The 20,786-nt window shown below is 29.9% G+C and overlaps 2 protein-coding genes across 2 annotated transcripts; one reads left to right on the top strand and one right to left on the bottom strand.

Moving 5' to 3' along the window:
- The first annotated feature begins 2,711 nt into the window (after nucleotides 1–2,711).
- Nucleotides 2,712–4,441, top strand: LOC143918208 (apolipoprotein D-like). The gene is made up of 4 exons (XM_077439978.1): nucleotides 2,712–2,839; nucleotides 3,144–3,271; nucleotides 3,837–4,021; nucleotides 4,229–4,441. Exons 1-4 carry the CDS (start codon nucleotides 2,726–2,728, stop codon nucleotides 4,366–4,368), a joined length of 567 nt encoding a protein of 188 aa, XP_077296104.1. The 5' UTR covers nucleotides 2,712–2,725; the 3' UTR covers nucleotides 4,369–4,441.
- An 11,633-nt stretch (nucleotides 4,442–16,074) lies between these two features.
- Nucleotides 16,075–20,419, bottom strand: LOC143918037 (apolipoprotein D-like). The gene is made up of 5 exons (XM_077439698.1): nucleotides 20,286–20,419; nucleotides 17,292–17,449; nucleotides 17,028–17,212; nucleotides 16,654–16,910; nucleotides 16,075–16,580 (listed from the first exon to the last, which is right to left on the bottom strand). The coding sequence occupies exons 1-5, from the start codon at nucleotides 20,373–20,375 to the stop codon at nucleotides 16,260–16,262; spliced, it is 1,011 nt and encodes a 336-aa protein (XP_077295824.1). The 5' UTR covers nucleotides 20,376–20,419; the 3' UTR covers nucleotides 16,075–16,259.
- Nucleotides 20,420–20,786: the final 367 nt, after the last annotated feature.

Here is a 20,786-nt window from a genome sequence, read left to right as displayed (position 1 = left end):
TGTATGTGGCTATGCCACACCTTTGATTATATCCTTGAAAGGAATTGGGATATTTTGCCTGTTCATACCACTTTCCCATAAACTTAAATTAATTTACATATATTATTTAATAGCAGTTTCCATGTTCATTTTAAATAAAAATTGTTTAATATACTATTTTAATAATATTGATATATACTGTACATATGTATATAATTTGGCTAAGAATATTTTACAATCAACATCCAATAATAGTACTGAAAAACATTCTTCATTCATGTGGTATCGACTAAAAATTGGGTATAATTATTTTGCGACAAACATATTTTTTTAATTTAAAAAAATTACACGTACATATGTTTGTATGTATGTACATATGCATGAATATTTTATTTTATTTTTGTAATAAATGGTTAGTGAAATGCCAGAAAGAATAAAGCATAAATAAGAATAAGATGAAATCATATGTAATTGAACATTAATTTTTTGTCTATGGATTTTTAATTTTTAATACCTGAAAACTACCTGAAGTTTAAGTGAATACCTTGGAAATGCTAAAATTTTGTTTGATTGAAACTGGTGGACATGGACCAGTGCTGAATTGTTGGGCCTGGCACACTGCCACCAAGGCACCGAATATGTACAAATATTTGATCATTCTTCTAAAATAGTATTTTCCTTTTAAAAACATATACAGTAGCGTTAATTCAAAGTACACATGAATTAAATAGATTACCGTAAAAATTCTAGGCGCCTAATTAAACTAGCAAATGACTTCTAATTATAACCGAACACTTCTATGCCTTTTATTGTGCAGTGCTACGAATCGAAAATCGTTTTTTTACAGAACCGAATTAGACATTACTTAGTGGGGTACTCGTTATGTGTAATAATGATCATAGAACTAACATATTTAATATAAAATTATATATTATTTAATATGTAAATAAATAACATGTAAATAAATGACAGTAATCTACAGATAATTTCATAAATACTGCTGCTTTTGTATTTAAAAAGTGATGCCTCATAGCATTTTATTACATGATAAAATAGTAGAAGTAGTAAATAAGTATTTATATTTGGCTCAAATAATAGACATGTCCGGTAGTACAGAAGACGGAATAAAGAGACGTATGAAATAAGGATAGAGTGCATTTGGATAAATTAATGTTGTTTTTAAAACAAAAAAATGACACTTTGCCTGAAGAAAAAGATCTTCGATCAATGCGTTTTGCCAGTGATGACGTATGGATGTGAAACGTGAACATTGAACGCCAAGATGCTACAAAAAACCCAATGCACTCGAAAAAGCATAATGAGGAAAGACAAGAAGTGAGACACGTGGGAGAGAAGTATGACAAGGGTAGTGGACATAGTGGATAGAGTAAGAAGATTGAAATGGCAATGGGTGGGCCATATGGCTAGAAGAATGGATGGATGGTGGATAAAAGAATTGTTAGAATGGTACCCGAGAGAATTCAAAAGGATTAAAGTAAGACGCGTGTTGGAGAGGCCTTAATCCAGCAGTGGATGGTGAGCGGCTGTAGATGATGATGATGATGACATTTTAATATACCTATCTGCAAATTGTTTATGCACATAAATGTTAAATATTTTTATAGGTACATAATATTTTGATAATATTAATTAAATTAATTTAAAAAGTATTTCTTATAAAATTAATATTATTACCCAATGAATACCTTTGCATTAATTAATTCATTATGTCTAACTATTTGTATTTACAAGGTGGTTTATGCTCAATGTATTTACCTCCGATAAACGTTTTAGATTGGAAATAACGTGAAGAAACTTTACATCGTTAAAAAAATTTACATACATACAAAACTAGTACATAATTAACAGAATATAAATATTTTTTATTTAGTAATATACATACGTACATACATATAATAGTTATTTGGGTAAATAATTTTATATGCCTTCCGAATTATATTTAATCAAAAATATTTTATTTGCAACAGTACAATATACACACGGGTAATTTATGTACATATAAATAATATATTGAACCACTGTTATTATTGAAATCACTTGAATATTGATCCTTCTAGAAGCATTGTTTATATTACAAACATTAATTTATTTTTTTATGTACATATGTAAAATTTAAATAACATTTTTTACTTTCTTCCTTTGCGTGTTAATTTAACTCTATCTATACTATACTATACTTTCAACGCATTTTTTTTTTAATTAGAATTTTTTTATATAAGATATCGCGTATGAAATATCAATACTATTATATAATCAAAACCTTTTACATACATATATTACTAAATGTAACTTTTTATTTACATTTAGAATATTAAAAATTTCAACGAACGGATCCATAATACAAATGAAGATTTTTGTTTTTTGGATAAGTCTAGGAAGATAAATGTTGAGAAGCGCTGAAATAAATAACAGTGGCCTTGATTGATTTCAGTTAAAATACCCTTCGGCTCGTATCAACATCAGTTCAAACAGTTGCATATTCGCTTTTTGACGTGGAATTTGGTAAGGAGAATAGAATAAGCAAAATTCAATGAAAATATTTTAAATAGATTTCATTTTAATGTGAGAAATATTTATCGATCATTTTAATTTAAATTTTTTGACTGAATGCATTTCTATTCATTAAAATAATAATTGCACTATGGTTGAAAAGTTAAAATATTAGAGTATAAACTTCAATGATGGTAATAATGATTTTTTAATTTTAATAGCAGATATTTAAAAAATGATGAAATCCTTGTGGTTCCTTTTCGGCTTTGCTGTAGCGATTCAAGCACAAGTTGCCATGATTGGAAAATGTCCTGATTTACCAGTAATAACCGATTTTGATGCAAGTAGTGTAAGTTTCTTTATAATATCCATATACTTAATACATTAATTATAATAACTACATACATATAATACCTACAAAAACGTTTTAAATGCAAATTAACCGAATTTATAGAAGATTAAAAAAAAAAATATATATATATATATATATATATATATATATATATATATATATATATATATATATATATATATATAATATACATATATTCAATAACGTTTTAAATGCAAATTAATCTTATTTGTAGAAGACAAAAAATAAGAAATTGTTTCCAATAATGTGTAAGATATTTTTAATTATTATTATTTTTCAGTATACTGGAAAGTGGTATGAATATGCAAAGTATTTTGCAGTATTTGAACTTAATGGAAAATGCATCACTGCAACTTATACTGCTGTTTCTGGAGGTGTTGCCGTGTTAAATGAACAAATTGACATTAAGTAAGTGGATATCATTTATGTATATCAAGGATATGTGGATTTTGAGGGTGGTTGAGAGTGGCAGTGGAGAGAGTAAAGAGATTGAAATGCCAGAAGGCGGGTCATGAATATAGGCTCGAGTTATCCAACATCAAATACTCGAGTATCGAATAGTAAAATCTTAAAATACATTTCAAATGATTTATCAGCCTATTAGTTGTCGATCCTTTAAATCCATCGCTTTTACCACATTTATTACGTACGGTGAGGGGTTAATTGTGCTCATTTCTTAAAAAATAAGCCCAAACTTCTGATCCCTTTGATATGTCTAGAATAGTATACATTTATACAATAATTAGTGTTCCATTATTTTTATATAATAAATAGTAAATATATTTAGCAAATCACTAATTTCCGGTTATTGTAATAAAGTTATATTTAATTAAAAATTAAATATAACTTGACAAGTAAGACTATGGAGACTATGGCTAAGGATATAATTTTTTGAATGTATAAAATTATTATGTGTAGTAAATATATGCACTGTCATTAAAAAATATACATATATGATATATGTGTTTCATAGGACCAACCAACCGAGCTCGATCGGAGGAACTGCTAATTTCACAGAAGATCCAAGTGTAGCAAAACTTTCTGTAGTTTTTCCATCAATTCCGTTTGGACGACCTGCCCCATATTGGGTGTTGGATACAGATTACGATAATTATGCCGTAGTCTTCTCTTGCACCGAATTTTTGTTTTTCCATACGGGTAAATATTTAAAATTTACATAAATATGTACATACGTATCACCGACATATTGCACTTATTATGAACATACATATGTGTGTGTGTACATACAAATGTACATTGTCGAAAATATGAAATAAAATTTTAGCCTGTTTTGATATTAGACTTTAAAAATTCGCCTCGTCTGAATATCTGAACAGAAAAATAAAATACAATTATATTTTTCAGAAATCGTATGGATTTTGACGAGATCACCAGTTCCAGATCAAGAAATTGTGGACCAGGCTTATGGTGTAATGACAGAAAATGGTCTTAAAACATCCTTGTTAATTCCTACCGACTTGAGCTGTTTTAATGTACCTACATAACTATTTTAAAACATTAACTTAATGTAGAATTTTAAATATGGTTGTAATCAAATTTTAAACATTAAAGCATTGCAAAATATTTATATAATTTCACTTATTCATATATAGCTTTTTTTACGAAAAAAAGAAACACTTACATACATATGTTTACTAAAAATAGATTAACAGCTAATTACTGTAATTTTGGTGGATCTTTTAAAGTGGGTTCCAACTTAAAATACAAGAGTTAAGAGGGCTGGACCCCAGAGCCTTGTCCATACAAACGTATTAGACTTCTCCCTTCCTCAATTATGGCACTAGAGAAATTATTTTTTAATATGCTATTTATATCCACTTTTTTGATTAATCAAAAAATCAAAAATCAAATAAATCAAAAATCAATTAATCAAAAAAATAGAATCATGCCTATGGTGGATATCCATAGGATATTAAAAAAAAATTCGGATGTGACCAATCCCTGACTTAATTTATGTATGTATTTGAGGAATATAAGAAGGTTACAAAACAAATTTCGATATTGAACCGTACAGACAGATTATGAAGTACTAATAACTATGACAGCATTTTCGATACAAATTGAGCGCAAATGTATGGAAACTGGCACAAGACAAGACTTCCGGTCGTCAGATTTTATTCAATTTTTTTTATTAATTAAAATCACTAACAGTATTATACACAATAAATATCAAGAAGATTAAAATAATTTAAAAGGTCAAAATAAAATAATGAAATATTAAAAAAAAAATACTACTTCCGGTTTACGAATTCTGACCAAAACCTTATCAGCTTTAAGTTAGTACATAAAGAATACAAATATAAATTTTCAACTTGATACGTTCAGGGGTGTGGACAGAGTAGTGGTCTCAACATTTTTGACCTTTCCAAGAGAAAAAATGCCCACTTCCGGTTCATTAAATTTAGTGACTTTTTTTATATTTTCATCACATTAATACAAAAATTATACTTGAATTTTTTCGTGAAGAACACACAAGTTAAGGGGTTGAAAAAAATAGTGGAAGAAAAATCGAACAAGAGTAAACTGCCACTTCCGGTTGAGGGATGCTTACCAAATTTTAGACATACTTTTTTATTACACTCAAACTTGTAGATATGAAATTGCAGTTCAATAAACTAAAAGATTTCTGAGAAAACCATAAAAAACCTCGATTCTCTAGAGTAAAAGTACTACTTTCGGTTCAGATAAAAATATTTAAAAAATATAAGATTATAAAAATTATTATTTCTATTAAATGTAAAAAAATTTCAGTCCGATTCAGTTAGTGGTTTGGGAGATAATTGAATTCAAAAACTATAAGGGGAGGTACCATTTCCGGTCAACTTAAAAATTTACGTCGTGTCCATAAGAATTTCTGTAACCAATACTAAGTTTGAGTTCGATAGGACTAACAGTGTTCAAAAAATCCCCAAAATACACACAGACACACACACACACATTTTTTCTATATCATGAAAACGTGATCAGTGATCGTTTCTGAGTTCGAATCAGTAAAAATCTCGAGTTCAAATTTTTGCATGATCACAAAACTTCATCTATTGTTACTACGTACATAGATAAAGTAATACTTTCTCTAGTGCCATAATTGAGGAAGGGAGAAGTCTAATACGTATGTATGGACGAGGCAATGGTGTCCAGCCCTCTTAATTGACATCGTTAGCAATCTCTGAGCAAAGGGGTAAAACGAAATGTACATATCCACATACATTTGTACAAAATGCATTCTTGACTTAAATTTAATATATTTTTAATTTCGTTGTTGTGATCAGGATCCTTCTTTTATAATACAATGACAATATTTGTAACACTTTCGCCACAGATTTACACCAGGGCGTCACTACATATAAGCATCGATAAAATAAAATAAAACATAGAATACATAATATATAAAAACAAAGGCAAAATAAGAAACAAAATAGCAAGCAGCATAGCTTTGTGGTTGCGCAAATGCTAACCACGGAGAGGTTGCTGGTTTCGATCCCGTGGATTTACCTCGATTGTTTATTCCAAGTATTTCTGTAGTGCTGCTGGTCAGACTTATTTGTGACTCCAAATCGTCGTTTCCCATCAGAGTTTGTCATTTTATCTGATTTCATTGTTGGAATGGTTCTTCATTAAATTGGCAAAAACCATCCTGCCCACCATGTGTCAGCACTATGGGCGAAATCACACTGCGCAGTATGTGGAACGTTTTTTTTAAATAGTTTTAAACAAACAGAAAAAATAGGGTGTACCATTTAAAAAATGTATAATGTATTAATTTCTATATGTATGTATATGTTAAATAACATATGTCGCTCAGGGGCAACCCGAAAATAACATCATGGGAAAATATCAAAATTGGATATAATAAAACAGGCGAAGAAGCTATCAAGTTGGTACATGCCACAGGAGAAGAGAACAAACTGCGGTGTCTAATTTAACCGAGTTAGTTGGGAACATCTGAGCTCAATTCTGCAAAAAATTCAGGATTACTCATCAAACCAACCAGGAATTTATAGACATATTTTCCTAGATACACTCTACGTCGAATTATAACATTAGTGTCTATCAGCGTTTCTAGCAAATAGGCACTAGGATAGCGCCAAGGATATCGATATATGTATACGTTAATATTTATTACTAGATTATCATACTCGTTTTCAGGAACGTGAATCCGAAGACAGTATATTTACATAAATTATAATTATTTATGTGCTTATATGAAAATGAAATAAACATAAAAATATTTCACAATAAAAAATAGACAATTTCGATTATTTTCAAACAGTACAGTGTATTATAATCTCAAAATTTCGTATATTTTTCTACTTATGTATGTATACATACATGAGCATGACGAGTTTTAAACGTTACAATGTAGTCATCTAACAATGAAAATAGAACGTTACATGTAGTCATTCAACAATGAAATCAGATAATTATTGTATTATGTGGTCCTGCAGTGGAATTCGACCAATGCATACACGTACATACATATGCATCTAAATCAATTCTTAAACGTTTGCGGCAAACGCAAAATTATATAAAATAAACTTTAGTAAAATTACTATCGTAAATATATGGAAATATATCGTTTATATGGAATTAAACCAATTTGAATTTAAATTTTTAGAAAATTCTTGGGAAATGACCAGAGAGAGGTTGGCTCCTGGAATAGTTTTGCAACGCACATATGGTGTTTTGGATAAATATAAGATTTCGCGAGCATTCTTCGTAAAAACCAACCAGGAAGATTGCACAATCCAACCAGTTCCCATTGAAGCCGTAGATCCAACTCCAGCAACAGATGTAGAAAGCAAAGAGACAAAGAAAAATGCAGGAGTGGTCAAGAGCTCCGGTTTGGTTGAAAATCCAGAAAACAAGCAAGAGGTAACACATATGTTTGAATCAAAATTTTACTTAGTGTGAAGTTTGTGTCGATTAAAATGTAATTATATTTCAGGTCGGTGCTAAAGTGAAGAGCAGCCAGGAGTCTTCAGTAAAGGCAGAATCGGAATAGGAACCATTGACAGTTCCAGAATTGATCCAATCTTTGGTAGACAAAGCAAAACCATCTGCTGATCATCATCCAGATCATGTTGTAGATCCAAAGCCCGAAACTGAAGATAATAAAGAAAAGGAAACGCCCGAAGTGCCTCCCAAGAATACTGCAAAACCGGAAAAAACCATCATTGCCGAAAAATCTGAAGTAGTAGAAGAGGAAAAACTTGAAGTGAAAAAGTCTGAGATTCCAGTGGCTGACGTCAGCAAGGTCGATCCTTGAAACAATATTATTAGTAATTAATTTATGGGTAAAATTAGTAGTTGTATTAAGTTAAATTAAATGACTGCATATGTGATAACTTCGATTGGTCAAATGCCAATGGATTATGTAGTTGAATACGATATACAAACGAGTATTTGGTTATTTTAAGATCATATTAAATTAACTTACTCGTGTTATATAAGTACATACTTTGTATTGAAAGAAAAACTGAAATGATATAAAAACATTGTTTATATTCCAAAAATTAAATTTTGTCTAATCATCAATGTTATTGGTAGAGATTTGCATCAATTAAAATGTTTTTTTTTTTAATATAAAATATTTTAATCCCAGATAATACTTTATTTGTTGGAGATACATTGGAATCGTGTGTATTTGAATAAACTTTTTCACATTATTTTATATAATCGGGGTGGATCGGATTTCTAAATGAAAAATTTTAATGATAATAAATAATAAAATATATATTTTCACAATAAAAATACATATTTTTGGTTAAGTATACATATACAACATGTGTACGAATCTAATAATTCGATGATTTATTTTATTCGTAAATACATATATGTATAGGTATAATTGTACACAATATTAGTTTAATTTGTTATTATAATCCTTATATGTAAATATAGTCTGGTCTAGTACCAGAATATATGATAATTGTAAATTTGGTTAGTAAATTAATAACATATTATATAATCTTTGTGAATTAATTCTGTAATTATATTCTAAACCATTACACGACTTTTAAAATAAAATGTTTTACATGATATTACTGCATATTACATATTATGTAATACTGACACATTGGAATAGTTTAATTAGTCTTTTGGTCTTCTAAATTCGGCCCTGTAACAAAATTTTTTTACCATTTGAAGAATTTGGCAATAAAAGGACACATTTTGGCTCACTTTCATTATCCAAGAAGACAGCAAAGTCAACAAGACAACTCGGCTGAAGATTGAAAAGTTTATGTAAGTATTAGCTGAACCCGGCATGCATTGCAATGCCACAATAACGCATGCAAATCCCGTTCCCGTTCCCGTTCTCATTTGTCGGTAAAACGCAGGCAGCAAACACGTTGGTCGCGATGCGAACATTTGAAATTATAACGTTGCAATGAGACTCATTCCCATTTTTCCCGTTTCCGTTCCCGTTTTTGGGCAATTTTTTTTCACATTAATCTTTCCAGACATGCATACAACAAATCCTGAAAGTTACATCGTAATCGGTTCCGTGGTTTAGGAGCCTATTCGAGACACACACACAGACATTAATTTTTATATATACATATATAGATTAATTAATATTATTATTGTTTAATGTTTAATTTTGTGCATTATGTCGAAATTTTGTTGTAGAAAAATGTTGAGGATTTTGATATTTTTATCTGTTGCTGTGGCTGTAAGTCAAGCACAAGTATTCGCCTTGGGACCATGTCCAACAGTGACCGTAAAACAAAATTTTGTTCTATCTGCGGTAAATATGAGCCACAATTGAATTTTTATAATCTAAAATTTTTATGTGTATTTTACGATTATTTTTAATATTTCAGTATATGGGAAAATGGTATGAATTTGCCAAGTATCCAAATTTTTTCCAGGATTTTACTGGAAAGTGCGCCATCGCCGAATATAGCCTCAACGCTGGAATAGTGAATGTTGTCAATACGGAGCTGAGTTCGTAAGTTGAAATTAAGTGGTCACATTGTTGAGCAAAATTTTGAAATTCGTAATTCTTGTAATTCAATATGGATAGTTATTACATAACCGATTACAATTTCGGTTTTATTAAAACATGCTGAATTTGTTATTATATACATGCATACGTATATATGTCAATATTTAACCAAGATTATCATCGTGTGGATTTTAATTTAGCGATTCAACCAAAAAATCAATCTCAGGCACGGCTAGTTTTGAAGGTGCCACGACTGAAGGAAGATTATCAGTGAAATTCCCGAATTCTCCTTTCGCGGCTCCTTATTATGTTTTGGATACTGATTACATCAACTACTCAGTGGTTTATGGATGCGCAAACTTTTTCTTTTTCCACGAAAGTGATTATAAATCGTTATCTTTTTTTTTTGAATATTGGAAAATATGTTACGGATAATAAATACGTTCATTATTTTTTTCAGATTTCGTCTGGGTTTTATCAAGAAGTAGATTTACTTCTCTTGATACGATTACAAAGGCTAGTGCTGTTTTGGATGCCAACAAATTAGAAAGGGATATAAAATCTTTAATTCCCACTGATCAATATACATGCCCCCTGATTTGGTAAATAAACAAATAATATAGAAAGTTGGATAACCCAAATGATGACATTGGATAGAAGAAATATTGAATTTTGTAATATTAAAATATTGACATGTAATTTGTAGATTAGTAATATTAAGCCGGCGATTAAATTGAAACATGTTATATGAGCATATGTATATGAAAATGACATTCATAGTTTTTATAATAAGGCATATTAAGAATGTTCAAACTGAGCTTTTAATGAGTATATATGTATGTACATACATAAATATGGTCGCCTAGCATGTTACAAACGAATAGCGGTCTTCAGATGAATTTCATTTACATAGTGTGTAGTATTGTAGATATTTGTGTAAGAAAAAATAAATACTAAGAAGCATAAGATTTGGTTTGATTTTATAATATTTTATAATATAACCAGCAACTTAGATCAATGCTTGGCATGTAATGCTTTCAATTGTGTGGTCACGGGTTCTATCCCCTATGCTGCTGGCCAGAATTTGGATACGTAGCTCCAAAGTCGACCGGGTCCTATCAAAGATTGCATATTTATCTGATTTCATTGAGTCGGTTCCAACAAATTGGCAACCTTGTCCTAAAACGTACATACATACATGCATATACATATATATGTACACATCTAATAAATAATTTCGAAAGATACTTTGTATGTACATATGTATGTAAGTTTGTAAGTATTTTTGGTTGGAAACTTCGAAAACAAAACAAAGTTTCTATGACGACGATTCGTTTTTTTTTTTATTCAAATAAATTTAATAAAAAACAAATTAATATTTACTATTAGATTCGCCATGTACAAGCTGTTTATATTACAAATACTGAGCGAAGCCGAGTAAAATAACTAGTATATTATTTATTTATTTATTTTATTTTTTTATTTTTTTATTTAATTTACACCAAGAAGGCCTAACAGGTAAACCCAATGCGCCTTCCTGGCCAAAGACAATTATATAAACATATATGTACACCATTCAAATATACACAAATACTTCCACGTATACACAAATACACATTCATACATACATAAATATAAAAATACACATATATACATATACATACATACACACCTACACATATATATATTCACATATACATACATATATATATATATATATATATATATATATATATATATATATATATATATATATATATACATATATATATATATATATATATATATATATATATATATATATATATATATATACATATACACATACACAATACATACATCCATATACATACAAACATTATACATGCATATACACATAAACACATAAATCATTACAATTATATATGTATATAAACGATACTTATACACAATTTTCTCATGTGGTGATCTATTAGTGCGGCGCACCGACATCTCAGCGCAAACCAACTTAGCGCCGACCTTTTGGCGCAGACAACTCAGCGCAACGACAATTCAGCGCATAGACTATTCAGCGCAAAATCAACTTTTTTAGTAAGTTTAAAATTGGTTGAAATGCACGATATATATATGGTCACCCATTGAAATGCATGATAATTTAAATCAATGGTCGATAAATACGTCAATACATACATACATACGTATACGCGTACATTTTAGATATGAATAGCAGAACCCATGAAGACGGGCTTACAAATATTGGTCTAGAATCCGTTCATACGTAATATTTTTTACTGTCTATCCTGGTGTAGAAACTCTTTTTAAGAAATATTTTTTGCGGAACTCAAAAAATCAAAAAAGCAAGGATTCTCTCATTTTTTATCAAAAGCAAAGTTCATAAAGAACCTTAGTTTAGAGACCCTGCATACGTAAAATTTTGAAAGTTTAGAAACCCTGCTTAAAAATAAATTTTTGCGGCCTTAGTTGAGAAACCCTGCTGGCTTAATATTTCAAGGCACAAAGAGTGTCAAATAAATTCATTCGCATTTATGAAATTATCATATCATGTAAATATGGCCGACAATTTCAATACAGTTATTCTTTTTCGAAAACGCATTTAAAACTTATTGAAAAAATTGATTTTGCGCTGAATTATTGTTGCACTGAATAGTCCATGCGCTAAATTGTCATTGCGCCGAGTTATCTGCGTTGAAAGTTCGGTGCTAAGTTGGTTTGCGCTGATTTGTGGTGCCACCTTATTAGTGTGGAATTTTATCCTAAAGATACACTTTTAGGATAAAATTCCGTTGGATATATTATATACAAATTTTATATTTGTTTTGTATTTATTCTATCAATAATGTACATTCGTTTAACAGATTGCTCCAATACGATGAGTGTGCTATAAAGATTAATAATTATTTATTAATTACTTAAACAGGTATATGTACACCCATTTATTAAACACGACATCTATGGTCAAGCGATTAACAGCCATAGAGAAATCTATAGACATATTTTTTAACCATTTTCTAATCATCGAAAATCGAGATGCTGAATGGCTCGAATTTTGCGAAAGGGTTAGGACAAGGTTGCCAATTTGTTGGAACCGACTCAATGAAATTCTATAAATTTGCGATATTTGATAGGACACTATCGACTTTGGAGCTACGTATCCAAATTCTGGCTAGCAGCATACGGGATAGAACCCGTGACCACACAATTGAAAGCATTGCATGCCAACCATTGATCTAAGTTGCTGGTTATATTATAAAATCAAACCAAATCTTATGCTTCTTAGTATTTATTTTTTCTTACACAAATATCTACAATACTACACACTATGTAAATGAAATTCATCTGAAGACCGCTATTCGTTTGTAACATGCTAGGCGACCATATTTATGTATATACATATATACTCATTAAAAGCTCAGTTTGAACTTTCTTAATATGCCTTATTATAAAAACTATGAATGTCATTTTCATATATGCTCATATAACATGTTACAAATTAATCGCCGGCTTAATATTACTAATCTACAAATTAAATGTCAATATTTTAATATTACAAAATTCAATACTTCTTCTATCCAATGTCATCATTTGGGTTATCCAACTTTCTATATTATTTGTTTATTTACCAAATCAGGGGGCATGTATATTGATCAGTGGGAATCAAAGATTTTATATCCCTTTGTAATTTATTGGCATCCAAAACAGCACTAGCCTTTGTAATCGTATCAAGAGAAGCAAATCTACTTCTTGATAAAACCCAGACGAAATCTGAAAAAAATAATGTACGTATTAAGTATCCGTGACATATTTTCCAGTATTCAAAAAAAAGATAACGATTTATAATCACTTTGGTGGAAAAAGAAAAAGTTTGCGCATCCATAAACCACTGAGTAGTTGATGTAATCAGTATCCAAAACATAATATGGAGCCGCGAAAGGAACATTCGGGAATTTCACTGATAATTTTCCTTCAGTTGTGGCACCTTCAAAACTAGCCGTGCCTGAGATTGATTTCTTGGTTGAATTGCTAAATTAAAATCCACACAATAATATTCCTTGTTAAATATTGACATATGTATATACATACATATTGTATGTGCATGTACATTAGAACAAATTCAGCTACTTGTAATAAAACCGAAGTTGTACATTCTATTATGTAACCACTTAATGGTTACATAATGTGACCACTTAATTTCAACTTACGCATTCAGCTCCGTATTGACAACATTCACTATTCCAGCGTTGAGGCTATATTCGGCGATGGTACACTTTCCAGTAAAATCCTGGAAAAAATTTGGATACTTGGCAAATTCATACCATTTTCCCATATACTGAAATATTAAAAATAATCGTAAAATACACATGAAAATTTTCACATTATAAAAATTCAATTGTGGCTCATATTTACCGCAGATAGAACAAAATTTTGTTTTACGGTCACTGTTGGACATGGTCCAAAGGCGAACACTTGTGCTTGACATACAGCCACAGCAACAGATAAAAACATCAAAATCCTCAACATTTTTCTACAACAAAATTTCGACATAATGCACAAAATTAAACATTAAACAATAATAATATTAATACTTACATAAAATTTTCAATCTTCAGCCGAGTTGTTGTCTTGTTGACTTTGCTGTCTTCTTGGATAATGCAAGTGAGTCAAAATGTGCCCTTTTATTGCAAAACTCTTTGATTGTTAAAAAAATTTTGTCACAGGGCCGAATTCCGACGTCTAAAAGACTAATTAAACTATTCGAATGTGTCAGAATAACATAAAATGTAATATGTAATATAATATCATGTACAACATTTTATGTATTTTAATAATCGTGTTATGGTTTAGAATATAATCATAGAATGAATTCACAAAAAATTACAAAATATGTAATTTACTATCCAAATTTTCAATTATCCTATATTCTGGTATTAGACCAGACTATACATATGTATAAGGATTATAATAAAAAATTAAACTAACATTAACGATTAAGCTTTGTAATTTGTTTCTTAATTAATTAAAATTAATTTTAAAAAAAATTTCATTTTTAAATAATTTAATATTATCGTATTAAAAATAAGTGATAGTAAAAGGGCTACGGAGTGCGATATTTGAAATCATCGATGGAATATTTGCAAGGCTGTGCGTTGACGATGACGATGCAATGTCGGAACAAGTAGGAAAGCTTTTCAACAAACCCAAAAAACGTATGTGAAGCCAAATAGACTAGTGGTTAGCATATAATGCTTTAAACAAAGTGGTCACGGGTTCATATCCCACTGGTTTCTGTGGGCCACACCATGGATTTGTGTCTACGGGTCGATCGTTTCCTATCAGAGTTTGCCAATTTATCTGATTTTCATTGAAACGGTTCCAACAAATTGGCAACCTTACCCATTTTCTCAGCAATCTCGGATTTCGCTGAATTGTATAAAATGCTGCAAAATTTTAAATGTAACCATGATTGTCATGTGGATGTTAATTGATATGTATTTACTGAATTGTTAAAAATGTAACTGTGGATGTTAATTGATATGTATTTACTGAATTGTTAAAAATATGCTTCAAATTTACAAATTTGACCATAGATGTCTCTATGGATGTTGATTTATATGTATTTACTCTGTATATATAATACAAATGTACAATTTTTCTGGCCAGGAAGGCGCATTAGGGTTACCTATTAGGCCTTCCTGGTATAAATAAATATTGTGTAATCATCGAATTGTTAGATTCGTACATATGTATATACATATGTTGTATATGTATACTTATTCACAAATATGTATTTTTACTATGAAAATATTAATTTTATTATTTATTACCATTAAAATATTTCATTTACAAATCCGATCCGCCCCGATTATATAAAATAATGTGAATATGTTTATTCAAAAACAGACGATTCCAAGGTATCTCTACCAAATAAAGTACATATTATCCGGGATCAAAATATTTCATATTCAAAAAAACATTTTAATTGATGCAAATCTCTACCAATATTGTTGATGATTAGACAAAATTAAATTTATGGAATATAAACAATGTTTTTATTTCATTCCAGTTTTTCTTTCAATACAAAGTATGTACTTATATAACACGAGGAAATTAATTTAATATAATCTTAAAATAACCAAATACACGTATGTATATACATAGTAATCAACTACATAATCCATTGGCATTTGGCCAATCGAAGTTATCACATATGATATAAATGATCTCTAAATAAAAGACGAAATTTAATTTATAAAAATACTTTATTAATCACTTGTACATCAAAGTATAATTTACCATGCATGAAACGATTAAATCGATCATAAATTCCAAGTAGGAACACTATTTGGCACTATGACTTGGGGTAGTCATTTAATTTAACTTAATTCAACTACTTATTTTACCTATAAATTAATAACTAATAATATTTTTTCAAGGATCGACCTTGCTGATATCGGCCACTGGAATCTCAGACTTTTTCACTTGAAGTTTTTCCTCTTCTACTACTTCAGATTTTTCGGCAACGATGGTTTTTTCCGGTTCTGCAGTAATCTTAGGAGGTACTTCAGGCGTTTCCTTTTCTTTATTATCTTCAGCTTCCGGCTTTGGATCTACAACATGATCTGGATGATGATCAGCAGATGGTTTTGCCTTGTCTACCAACGATTGGATCAATTCTGGAACTGTCAATGGTTCCTTTTCCGATTCTGCCTTTACTGAAGACTCCTGGCTGCTCTTCACTTTAGCACCGACCTGAAATATAATTACATTTTAATCGACACAAACTTCACACTAAGTAAAATTTTGATCCAAACAAATTTGTTACCTCTTGCTTGTGTTCTGGTTTTTCAACTAAACCGGAGCTCTTGACCACTCCTGCATTTTTCTTTGTCTCATTGCTTTCTACATCTGTTGCTGGAGTTGGATCTACGGCTTCAATGGGAACTGGTTGGATTGTGCAGTCTTCCTGGTTGGTTTTTACGAAGAATGCTCGTGAAATCTTATATTTATCCAAAACACCATATGCGCGTTGCAAAACTATTCCAGGAGCCAACCTCTCTCTAGTCATTACCCAAGCATTTTCTAAAAATTTAAATTCAAATTGATTTAATTCCATATGAATAGACGATAGTAAGTTTAGTTTTATATAATGTTGCGTTTTCCGCAAAGGTTTGAGAATTGATCTATGTAGATACATACGTGTATGCACTGGTCCAATTCCACTGCAGGACCACATCACACAATAATTATCATAATCCGTATCCAAAACTGAATATTGGGTATCATAAGGTACTGGAAGGGATGTATATTTAACAGACAGCTTTCCTTCGCCATCCCTTCCAACGACCTGAAGTTGACCCTCGAGCACGCGCTTGACTCCAGTACTACAACGAAAATGTGCAAAATTTTACATCTTAACTCAAACTCAATTATGCAAGAGTAACGCCATATATGTATACTAACAATGCACTTCTGATCTCATTGGAGACCCAGACCCTGCCATCGGGCATCTTCTCGTAGTTGGTGGTAACGCAGCGGCTCCCGAGTTCGGTCACCGTGAAGTACCTCTCAGCTTCGTGCCACTGGCCCAAGAACCGGTTCATATTGAAGTTCGCCATAGGCTGAAAATTGTACCATCGTTGATTGTCAATATTTGCTTGGTCGTGGTCGTCGATGAGGACGTAACAGTTTGTTGGCACCGGCCGTAAAAGTTGTTGTCCGGTCAACCGACTCGGGTCAATGTTAACACGACTTGGGTTAAAAACTCTTTGTGGCATCACAACAATAACGCGATCATCACGATATGATTTCATATTCGAAACACGGTTACCATGCATACATATGTACGTATTAGGGATCCGAATCGAATATTCTAATATTCGAGTATTCGAATTATTCGTCTGATTTTTCAGCCATTCGTTATTCGCATATTTCATCAACTATTCGAATATATTATAGTTATTTTTTTAAAACATTTCATAAACAAGTTATATTTCGCGATTTTACAATACATATAAATTTATATCATATTCGTATACACAAATGTATTTTAAATGTATCATGCGTGTGCAAGTACATAAAATGGTCGATTGAATGCCACGTGCCGATTCTCAGAATTCTTCCCGAAAATAGAAAACAGAACGAATGAATGAGGTAATAAGACGTTACTAAATAAATTATTCCAAAATCTGAAATTATATCATTTGCAATTGAACTGATGGAAAAAATACTAGTTTCAGAAAGCACTTACTCTACTGACTCTACTGACGAAGAAATTGAAATTAACACTAACAATTTCGAAACAATTATGGAACAAGAATTGGTAAAAACCATTTCAAAAATTACACAAAAGAAGATTTCAAAAAAATTGAAAAAAAAACAAAAAGCCTGTATATCCTGGATACCATACCCTACTAACAATAAAGCCGACATCAATAGCGTGTGAACGAGTATTTTTTACTGCAGGGTGGAAGAAAACAAAAATTAAAAATAGACTCGACAATGAAACATTCAACGGGTTATTATTTCTTAAATATCATTTTCTGAAACTAGATTAAGATTCTTCCATATTATATTATGTAAATTTATTTTCAATTGCAATTTTCTCAATTTTTCAAACTATATTATATTTTATATTATTTTAGTTTTATATGTTTTTTTAATTTTCTTGATAAATTTTCTTCAAATTATGTTTCTTGATAAATTTTCTTAAAATAGTGTAATCGATGTTTAATACATATACATATAATTAATTTATTTTTAAATTTTCAAATATATTCGAATAGCACTTGATTTACTATTCGATATTCGAATAGTTGAAGTCAATTGAAGTTAATTGACAATGAAACTATATTTCGTATATAATAACTTTTTTGATTTAAGATTTATTGATAGAAAGTTGAAACGACTGATAAATAATGAGAGATACAATTATGAAGTCTTCTAAATAGTCTAAACTTTTTGGAGAGTTTTCCAAATAGATTATATAATACGAACTTTTTGCTATTTATTTTAATTTTTAACGTAATATAATAATTTCCAACTTTACAAAATACATATTTTATGTGGATATTTCCATACATATGTATATACATTAATATAATGTAAGTTAATTTAGCAATGAATGTATGAAAGATTTACATATACATATGTATGTATATTGGGCACAATATACATATATATTATATCTAGATAAATTTAAATATTAATTAAACAATAGTTCGATCTTGGAATTACTTCTACTTGAGATTTGATTTTTTTTTTTTTTTTAAATGCTTTTTATTATTACGAAATTATTCACAATACATCTTATATCTATTTTAATAGCTACTGATCTACTGATCATTTTCTATTTTACAATTTAATTTAATTTGTTTAGTATAGTATTATATTATTCTAATGTTAATGTACAGCGTAATTGTTAATGTACAATGAGATTTAAAATAGTCAACCCATATATACAACCTATTATTTTATAAAACGTGTTTTTAACTGTCTCAATACCAAGCTTCCGGTGCAAATTTATGAAAAACCTAAAAGAAAAATTTTAAAATGACCTAAACTGGAATTTCCGTATAAAATTTGGAACCCTCATTTTAAAAATGACATTGTATGTTTAGAAAACGTCCAACGAAAATTATTTCAATCAAAACGTTCTTTAAACGGTTTAATAAAGGCGACTGTATACTACAACGCAACTATTATGTAACTAGTTATCCTTCTTGTATTGGCGATTCCACAATAGAAGAGACAATTGTGTTTGACGTTGAACGAAGAATTAAAAAAAAAATTGTCAAAGAAAATAGCTTAAATAAAAATAGCCTCGACTTTAAAATATAAATAAAAATATACATACTGACAGATGGTAAAACATTTAATTTAAAGAAATCGTTCGTTTAAAAAGATATAGCTAAAAAGCTATAAAATCAGCTTCGACTGAAACTGAAAGAATTTTTCCATTGCTGGAAATATTTGTGCCAAATCTAGAAATAGGCTTTGTATTATCATTTAAATATTTTAGTATTCTCAAGAAACTCTTTCAAATAAATTTATTTATATAATTACATTTTTTATATTTTATAGATATATTTTTTATTTAAAAAAAAAAACAAATTTTATATTTATAAAAAAATAATTAAATTGAAAATAAATTTTTTCATCATATGGGATCCCGGAATCCCGGGAACGATCCCGATATCCATCCTGTTTACGGAAATTGAAAAAGTCCGGGAAATCAGAAACCCTAATACACACGCAATATATTCGAAAGTTCATTTAATATTTAATTTATAATAATAAATAAATCTTTATTGAATTCGTTAAACTTTATCTCATTGTATTATTTTATAAAATTATCCTGTGAATTTTATTTGGAAGTTTTAATAATCAGCAAATAAATACGCGTAAATAAAAATGTAGTTTTTGAAAATTGTACGTATCAAAATTTTCATTTATTACCTGATAGTCGGGACACCATCCGAGGTTCGGTATTTGAGCCTGGACCACTGCGACGAAGAGGAAAAGCGTAAAAATTTTCGCCGACCACATCTTCGTTGAAACCTTAAAAACGGAAAAGCGTTCGCTCCACAACTGCAATCAATCCAACCACTCCGTTACGACGTTCCAGAAGCAATAGCCTGTCGAACCGATATTCAACCATTTATATACACCAAGAGGCTATTGGCCTGATGATGTAAATACTTGCCCTTCGAGGTAAACGATGATACTGGTACATAATCTATTTCAGATACTGGTACATAATCTATTATGAAAGCAGTAGTTAAGTTTATTGTGCGTGCGCATGAAATTTTTCACTGGATATTCAGTTGGCAAAATGTTACGTGAAGTGAAAGATAAGTAATTTTCTGTAAGATTTATCTTACTCGTGAAAATACACTATATCTTTATATGTACATATGTATATTAAATGTATATCCACCGACAAGTCGATAATAACTT

This window comes from Arctopsyche grandis, chromosome 10, assembly GCF_051622035.1.
Source record: "Arctopsyche grandis isolate Sample6627 chromosome 10, ASM5162203v2, whole genome shotgun sequence".
NCBI lineage: Eukaryota > Metazoa > Arthropoda > Insecta > Trichoptera > Hydropsychidae > Arctopsyche > Arctopsyche grandis.
The sequence above is the reverse complement of the archived record's forward strand: the minus strand, read 5'-3'. Positions and strand labels throughout refer to the sequence as shown.